This window comes from Solea solea, chromosome 13 (genome assembly GCF_958295425.1).
Source record: "Solea solea chromosome 13, fSolSol10.1, whole genome shotgun sequence".
In the NCBI taxonomy this organism is placed as follows: domain Eukaryota; kingdom Metazoa; phylum Chordata; class Actinopteri; order Pleuronectiformes; family Soleidae; genus Solea; species Solea solea.
The window spans coordinates 18,197,669-18,206,837 of NC_081146.1; the positions used below are offsets into that span (position 1 = coordinate 18,197,669).

General features: G+C 42.3%; 1 protein-coding gene across 1 annotated transcript in view; it reads right to left on the reverse strand.

The window, feature by feature from the left end:
- LOC131471314 (endoprotease bli-like) overlaps positions 1–9,169 on the reverse strand; it is a 146,857-nt gene that overhangs the window by 137,034 nt on the left and 654 nt on the right. The window contains exon 2 of the mRNA XM_058647813.1: positions 5,332–5,522. Coding sequence (XP_058503796.1) covers positions 5,332–5,502 — 171 coding nt within the window. The 5' untranslated portion in view covers positions 5,503–5,522. The remainder of the gene's footprint in view (positions 1–5,331; positions 5,523–9,169) is intronic.

Here is a 9,169-nt window from a genome sequence, read left to right on the forward strand (position 1 = left end):
ATGCATCTGAATACATGCATATATACAAATAAACAAGACAAAAAAAAAAGAATGAAAAAAATTATACATAAGGATGGAGGTAAGAAAACATACCTTGATTTTGCAATCAAGTCCAAAATAACAATAGGCCCGCTGCAGTTAGTTCTGTCGATCATGAGCCGCACTCATTTGAGAACCAGCACCCAAAAATACATCCACCCTCCAAATACAAATCACAGAAGACTCACAATTACAGTGTGTAAGCTGCAGAAACAAATCTCCACCTGAACGAAGACAAATAATCTGCAGTGATTTGAAAATTAAGGCTGACATGTACTTTTCAGAATGTCTTTAGACTAGATCCTTCTCAGCTTCTTACTTTGTAAGAAATGTAAAAGAATGAGCTGCATCAGCTGCCAACCAACAGAAAAGCTCATCATCAATATCACAACCCTGAGTATCTACTGATACTAATATCAGCTTTAAACCAATAATGATACATTACCACCCAGCTATAAACGGCACACTTTTTTTATTTTATTTACATTTTTGTGACATGTGAGGTTTTTGATTTGTCTTCTTTTTCCCCATATCCAATCCAGCAATCTGACCCAGTACCAATACTGAATATTTGCACCGGCTCATCCCTAGTGTACGGTTATAATTTTACCACCCCTGCCTGCTTGCCACCATCTTCCTTTATCTTCTTTATCTCTCTCTCTCTCGTTCCCCCTCTCTCTCCATTTCAATATTGAAGAGAGTTTTATTAAGGGTTAGACTCAGGCGTGCTGAGACGCTCTCAGTAATTTTCCTACAAAGTGCTTTAATCCATCACACGGCCAACATGTGGCCTTTGCAGCCATACATCATCTCAGTCCAGAGAGAAAGAGAGAGAGGGGAAGAGAGGGAGTGGTATCATAATTTGTGCCCTCCTCCTCCTCACCCGTCCTTTCTCCTCCACTTCTTCTTCTACTTCTCCTCTACCCTCACCTCCCATCAGCGCTCCTCACCTGGGAGGGAAACCACATCTTTTTCCCCACATATTCCCCAAGTCAAGTCTTCTCTGCATTTACAAATGAGAGTGAGGTACGAGCGGGGATGGAGTGCGGGGCGGGGCGGGGTGGGGGTGTAAGCAAAGAGAGAGCGAAAATGAAAGAGATGGAGATAGGCGTGAGTGAATGAGTGTGCTGGGCTGAGAGAGCGAAAGAAAGAGATAAGGGAAATGGAGAAAAGCTTACTGAAATGAATGAAATTGGTGACAAAAGCAGGTGATAGGAAGTGTGTGTGTGTGTGTGTGTGTGTCATATGCACAAGGTGTGTGTGTGCATGAAGAATCAGAAATAGGCAGACGAGTGGAAATGTGCATTTTCCGCCATGCAGTTGCTGAGTTGCCCTCTGCGTTGCCCCCCAGCCAGCACCTGCCTCCATTTCAGTCCCTCCACCCTCCCTGTGCTGAGGAGCAGCGGTGAACTCTGGGCCCACTGACTAATGGAATGGGCCCTCGCTTCCAACCATTAGAGGATTGGTGTCCCTGTTGGTGCCCCTGGGTGCCCTAAGGTACAGAAAAGGGAAAGGGAAGGGCAAAAGAGGAGATGGTGCCAGGTCGGCCTCTTTCCTTTTGTGCTCATGTGCTCATGTGCGCACGCACACACACACAGACACACACACCTGGTCATAACAGCCTAAAGTAATCCAGCCAGAGTAAGGCTTGACATAGCTTAGCATTTCACTGAGGCCATTTCTGAGAGGATATTAGAAATTCTGAATGGAGTGCTGCACTATGAGGTTTCAGAGAAAGGGCTCCCTGAATGTGTACGACAGCGGCCCCGGCTGATCGTGAAGCATTTGTGTGATTTCATTTAGCCGGTAAATCCAGTGCTCTACCTCAATTACATCTGCTTTCCTTGGATGGAAAACACACCTCGAGTGTACAGAGGGAGAAGAGGGGAGGGGAGGTTGGCGGCACGGAGTGGATTGGGGATTGAATCTCTTGATGAGCTGATAGCACGTCCGCAGACAGCGAGCCAAGCTGTGCCACGCTGATGTTATGCTAATGATATGGTAATGATATGGTAATCTGCCGCCAGTATTCCACCTGACTGGAGAGAAGGGGGATCTGGGAGGCCTTTCACCATTGGATGGAGACCAGGGACTTCCTGGTGTCAGAGATCAAGACAAAAACCCTGCATGCACACACACACACACAGTTATAATTCTTGAAGCAGTGATCTCAGCTAAAATAAAAACAATACAACACAGAGGCTTAATCTGGCTCTAATCGGATTTGAAAACTGTTAAGCAAGCACAGAATAATACCTGTAAACAATGCCATATCGTGTGGTGCAACTCAAAACCGAGCCGGCTGTGTTTATACATAAAGCTGAGACTTTTTTTTAAGTCGGCGTGTAATGTCACATCACTGTGCTGTTGTTTTGCGTGAAACACAGAATCATCTATGTTGGATCATGATAAGGTTGTTTTTCTTTCATTATTGTCTATGAAACCCTGCACCTGTAATGGCTGCCATCACCTGCCTCGTCAGAGCATTTATTTTTCTCCTGCATTACACCAGCATCACCACAGCCTTGGCTGGGGATGAAAGTCACCATTGTATAAAACTAATATTTGAGTCCTCATCAGCACTGACCCATGCAAGGCCGTTTTGTTTCTGCGTCTCATTCTAAATGAGCTTATTCACTCTCTATATTTCAAAAGGACCGTTATACGGGCAATCTGACCACAAGGTTAAGACAAATGACGTAAACGCAAACAGATCTACATTTAAAGATGATGCAGACAGACAGAAAAGGCTTCAGTGTGTCTCCCACCAACGAAAAGCCTTGAAAAAGCAACTCCAGTCACAGTAAATCAGTCTGTGTGGCATTAAGACATCAGCTTGGGTATTTTGCTTTGTTTTTCCTTTCTATTTTACAGTTGCAAAATGGATATGTCAAGTCTACACAATGGAGAGACGCAATGACATTTTCCTGGATGCTGTACACTAAATCAAAGAGACCAACATTATGTTGAGTGCCAGCATAGAGACATTTGATTCCCATTCCACTCATGCAGCATTACCACGGAATGCCAGCAGACATCACAATCCTCTGAGCTGGCGTTGGGCTTGTCAGACTTTTCATTCCACTTCAATGTTTTCAAGGAAATTGAAAAAAAGAAGAAGAAGAAGAAGAAAAAAAATCACTGAAGCACCAGCTTCTTCTTGATATATGATATTTGCCACACGCCAGACACAAATCACAGGTGACAAAATTAAAATAGGTTTAAGTGAACAAAGGCGATCGAGTGTCAGTGACATTTAGCATCAGCCCCTGGCGACAGACAGGTAAAAGATGCCAGTCAGCAGAGTGGGTCTGGGTTGGGGGGGGGGGGGGGTTGGGGGCGCTGAGCAAAAGGGGGTTTGCTGAGGCTCTCATGGTGTAGCGTCGCGGAATTGTACAACATTATTGACACACAAGCACGTTTATGCTTGACAACGAACTGATACAATTACACGCGATGCTTCCCATCACTGTTTTTCAACACGATAACATTGATTCACCATTTCACAAATGCTAGACTTGAGTATAAACAACCAAACTAAACAACGAGGTAGATAACCATCTACAGAGAAACTACCACAGTTTAGTTATCTGTTTCAAGGCCCCTCTATTTAACATAATGTAACTGAAGATGGGATGTGGAACAAACCATAAGGAAGGATCGACTTCGACTTGTGACATAGTAATTGCTAATTGTGTTTGCCAAGTATTTTCATTGGATGTTATTACAATGATAGTAGCCTACAGTGATTCTCATCACCAATCTACTACCAGGAAATTGCCTTAGAAATAAGATAGTATTACCATAACATTACCTCCCTATTACCATTTTATTGCCGTATTATAACTGAACTGCAATACACACACACACACATACAAAAGAACAATGCAAGAAAAGGGAGAGGTGTTTATGTGCATCCATGAGGGACAACAAGAGAGAGTGAGACAGGCAGAGAGAAAGACAGACTGGGGTGGATTGTCCAATACACTTCTGATAAAGGTCAAAAAGATGTTTTATTCATGACCCAAGCAGCAGCAGAGGCGGCAGAGGCGGCAGAGGCAGCAGGGCCAAGGTTGAAATATGCTCGTGTCCCTGTTCCCCAGAGCCAGTGCTGCCCACAGCCTCACACCAGGCCAACGGACAACCCTCCTATCAATAATGTCAAAACACAGGCACGGGCGCACCTCTCCAGTATCACTCATCAGTTACTTCACATACAGAGTGTTTTGATCATCTGCCATGAGCAAAATCAATGGAGGGATAAACATCTGCCAACAAAGAACAAAGAGGACAACACTTTAAATGACTAAAGTGCTACCAAACCCTTTTATGGGGACTCTTATGAGACTGTAGGTCTGATGTAATAATATTTTCTCAGATTTCATAAATGTAAGGCTCTGCTTTTAAGTATATAAGCCAAAAATGTCTATGTTTATATCTTTATGTAAGGTCAGACACACACACCGTCTCTTCATGGTGCTTTAGCATCTGATGTGTCCCACGACACGGGGCTTGTGATGCGTATTTAATCACAGTAATACAGTATTTCTTTTTTATCCAAATAATCTGTGTTGATTGATAGAATAAATAAAAGGTAACAGAGCACGGCGGGAATTAATGTCACTTCATGAGGGCCCTCACCTTATGAATCTTGATCTTGGCAGAAAGTCTTTGACAAAAGCGAATCAGAAGACATTCATTTCAAAATCTTTTATACCCTCAACCCCCTCCTTTGAACTCGCTCTTTTAAAAACATGCAGAACTACTGTATTCCACCAAACCAAGATCTGCTCCAAGCCTTTTTTTTTTTTAAAGTGGTTGAGAACTTTTTGAGAGAGAGTGAAAGGGGACATATTTTTAGTATTATATTTTTCTATAGTATTGATGTGAATAAATCATAAATCTAGTCTTATGACGAGTGAAAATATTTCAGCATGACAGGATTAAAACTCAGCCAAACAGGTGAAGTCTCTTTCATTGCCAGAGACATTAAGATGGACTGTAGTCCTCATGAAGGAGTCTCTCACAGGCATAAATGAAAGGTGTCTTTTTCTGCATGTACACTATGTTCTAAACTCTGTGAATGTGTCTCCCACTACTCTTGCCTTTGAAAGAAAAGCTGCTGTAATTTGATAAAAGTCAGACATCTCGAAAAGAGGAAATAGAAGTCAGCACTTTTACAGGTCTAGCGAAGAGAAAAAAACCAAACGTTATCTGCATTTACAGCATGTAATTTGCAGGCCCATAGATGGAGATAATGACAGGGTTTTTTTTTTTTAAACATGCACTGACCCGTTGTATGAACTCCAGCTTGTGCTGTTTGGCCACAGCTCTGGCGGCTCTGATGCCCCTGTCCATATGCACGGCGTAGAAGACGTTGCGGTTGGTCCCACGATGCCCCTCTGTGGTCACAATGTTCCTCTGCAGCAGGCAGCCAAGCACCAGCACGGCTGCAACGAACATCGAGCCTCAAAATAGGGATTCTGAGGAACAATTAAAAAGAGAAAAAAATCATATATAGAATGTTTTTGTCTCAGGGAGTTGTCAGTCTGAGACCATGTGGGTCAGATTAGGAAAAGCTCAGGGGCAAGTAATCAAATTAACGAGGGCTAATGTTGACGTTATCAATGACACCTGCGCTTTTTCCTGTTAAAACATGTCGAAATGAGCCGCGGTTTAAAAACGATGCCTGTTGTTACGGGGTAAACAAACATGACATACTGACAACAGCCCACCAGAAGACTGCACGCCATATGTCAGTGACAAAGCAACTAATGATTACTTTAAGCCTGCTGATAACTTTTCTCTTTAATTCCCAGGTCTACACTACACACAGTCACATTTGAGAAATCAGAACCTAATTTCAGTGAATCGTTTTTATCACACAAAAAAAGTCAGAAACAACGCCTACAATTTCAAATAGTATAACTCTATCTAACAATAATACAAAAAAATAAAATTGTTTATAGAGTGTGGGACTCAACATCTAAGTGAACGTTGGCAATTGTGAAACAACATTCTCCATTTGCCACCTCCTCTGTATTTCTGCATGAAATCCACAGTGGCTGCCACCTACAGCATGTGAACCACCCACCTGTAGCCACAGAGAGTGAAATGTCCAGGAGAAATCTTTCACCCAGTGCGATGAAAGCCAGAACTCTGGCATCAGGGGCCCCGAGCGAGACGGCGCAGTCTCTCCGGTTCCCAACCCACACGTTTAATCTCCTGGCCTTGATGCAAATGCTTCAGAGAGCATAAAAACAGCAGTGCTCTCATTGTGTGAACTAACTTCCCTCTTTACGCAAAACAGGAACTTTATGAGTCTGTCTATATGCCTGCACTTTCCTGTGAACAGTGATGGAACAAGAAGTTGTCATCTCACTCTTTCCACTGTCTTCTAAACAGTTTAATTGCTTCAACTCCCACTCCTTTCCTTGGGTTATGCAACAAACATTTATTGGTGATGCTTCAGTCAGTTCTTTCGCTATACATTACTTTATATTAAATCTAACGCAGCGGTTATATAAGACGTTGAACAGGATGTTTATTGACAGTATTTGTATGCTGTCTTCTTCATCAGAAAACCAGCTCTGTCCATCATAACTATCGGACCTGACTGAGGGAGCGTTTGTGTGTATACACCGGCAGATACAAGATGCATTTATCCCATCAAACTACTGAATCACCAGGTCGCCACTTCTGTGTGTCCGCTAAACGTCGCGACACTGAGAAACACAGAGAGAGTCGTGTGGAGCTTAATCAGCATTGTGTGGAAATCCACATTTTATAAGTCATTGTGAAAACAACTAAGAAATGAATCCATAATTATCAAAAATGATCACTTACAGCCCTACATCTGAGCACTGCAACATTTATTATTTCCAATCGTTGTGCGATTTTTGAATCCCAAAATACACCCACTGGCTAACAAAGAGATGAGAATATATAAATCTGATTGGTTGTTTATTTGACTTCTTGTCAAAAGTTTGCCCTGAAGCAAACAACACAACCAATGCGACTGACCACTGTTTAAAGTCTAAAGGCACGATTCAGCTCCTGTCTCCCGAGCTACTGATTGAAATTGATAACCTCACTTACTCACTTAGGGCTCAAGCCCCAGTCAATCCCACTAAGGTGCGGGGCCGGCAGCATACATCCCAGTCAGAGAGGAGCGCACCTCAGGCTGAGACAAAGCAGTCAGGGGGAGAGAGAGAGAATGAGGGTGGTAAAGGAGAGCCACATTGAACTGCGCCAGGGCCTCAGGGGCTACTCGGATGCTGATAAAGTACCTGGACATTTTTATAGACAAACTACTTATTTCTGTCCTCATATCGCTTGGGAAGACTGATAACTTTATATTCCGCTCAGGCAGAGGAATGAAAAGGGGAGGGGGTGGGGGGGGCCCTTTCAAGAGTTTAATTGATCAAACTGTAGCCACAAGGGTTTTTTTTTCCCAGAGATAAAGGGGGACTAGCGCTCTCCCCTGTACAATACAGAGATCTTTTAGAGAGCAGACCCAATGAAAAAAGAGAATGTAACTCATTATGCAAAGTCATTACAGGCCTCCGACTACACTCCTTAAAGCATCAGAGTTAATGGCGGTGTATCGTGCAGGATTTCCAGAGGTCAAACTTCCAGTCATAGGATAAGGTCCACGTTTTTATCCCAGCCAAAGTTCTCTGCTTTGAGGTCATGGCTATATTCAGCGTCTTAGCAGCAGTACATAGTTTCATTATTGCTCGTGGAATTGTGTAAGAAAACAAGGGGCCTAATATATGGCCAGGTGTAGCTTTTAGCCAGCGTCTGCCAGAAAACACTGCAGAATAGAAATGTATAGTCTCAGCAGAGCATGAAATTGGTCTTGGGGTCAGCTATTACAGAAAAGAAGATACTGTAAAAGAAATCATGGTAGAATAAAAAAAAAATCATAATCAATATGTCCACCATAGACCATATGTTAACACAGCATCACTGAGAATGTGTCATGGTTGATGCAGTTTATTGAAATATCCCAGTATTGAGGTATTTTCATGCTGTCTCCTTCAAATCTCTGGGTATTTAGATGTGCCAGACAGTGACTATAGCTGTTTGCCTCTGTTTCCACAGGCAGTTTTTCCACTATAAAGCAAATAGAATTAGCATCAGATTACTTTTGCTGGTAATAAAGAATTTTTTTGTGTGTCACAGTGCCGACTCTAAACAATGTGTCTGTAATTGGTTACCATTAGGTCTGAGATACAGTGAAAGCATTGCTTATTTATCTCTTTGAGCAAAGCACTAAACAGCTGTGAAGCCTTTCTGTGGAGTCTGGAGTGAGAAGCAAAATAACAGCCCACAACAGCCTGTTAATGCCCCTATGCATGTTGACACAAGTACATGGCTGTTTTCAGACATTCTGTGCAGTTTAGATCTCCTCTCATGGCTGTGAGGATCCACTAATGTCAGCTTTGTTGCAGCAATTAATGCAGGAGACCAATAATGCATAGGAATGTGGAATCTGTTTAGGTTTTTTTTTCAATAAATTCATCTTTTTCCACATAAGACATTTTGTGGTGTTGTAGCAGTTGAAGACAATGGAGACACAAATCAAATTGAGTCTTAAAACAATAAACCAAAACAATTTTGTAAATAATAATGGAAGTAGCTGGTAACTAGGTGGGAGGCCCCAATCCTGAACGCATAAAGCAAATTAAAAAACCCTGCTATTCAAGGAAGCCTGTGCGATTAAACTTGCATGTGTTCCGACTGTATGTATGTATGTCTGTATGTATATTATTCATATTATTGCTATTTTAAAACTGTATTAGATTATACATCAGAATTGGTGATAAATTGTCGTCCTTCCTCGTGCAAAACAATAACCTGGGCGTATAGGGTAATAAAAGTATTGGACGTAGGACTTCCTAACTTCATCCCACACTAGATCAACATCAAACCCGTGGCCTGCGGGCCAAATGTGCCCCCCCCCCCCCCACTGACTATTACGCTGCCCACCACTTAATATGAAGTTAAAACGAGAACTGGCCCAATGAACATTTATTTTCATAAACAGTGAACAACATCTTTTGTTGTTTACAAGTAACACAAGTGTTACATTACACATAGAATTATATACATGAGCTTGTTCCGG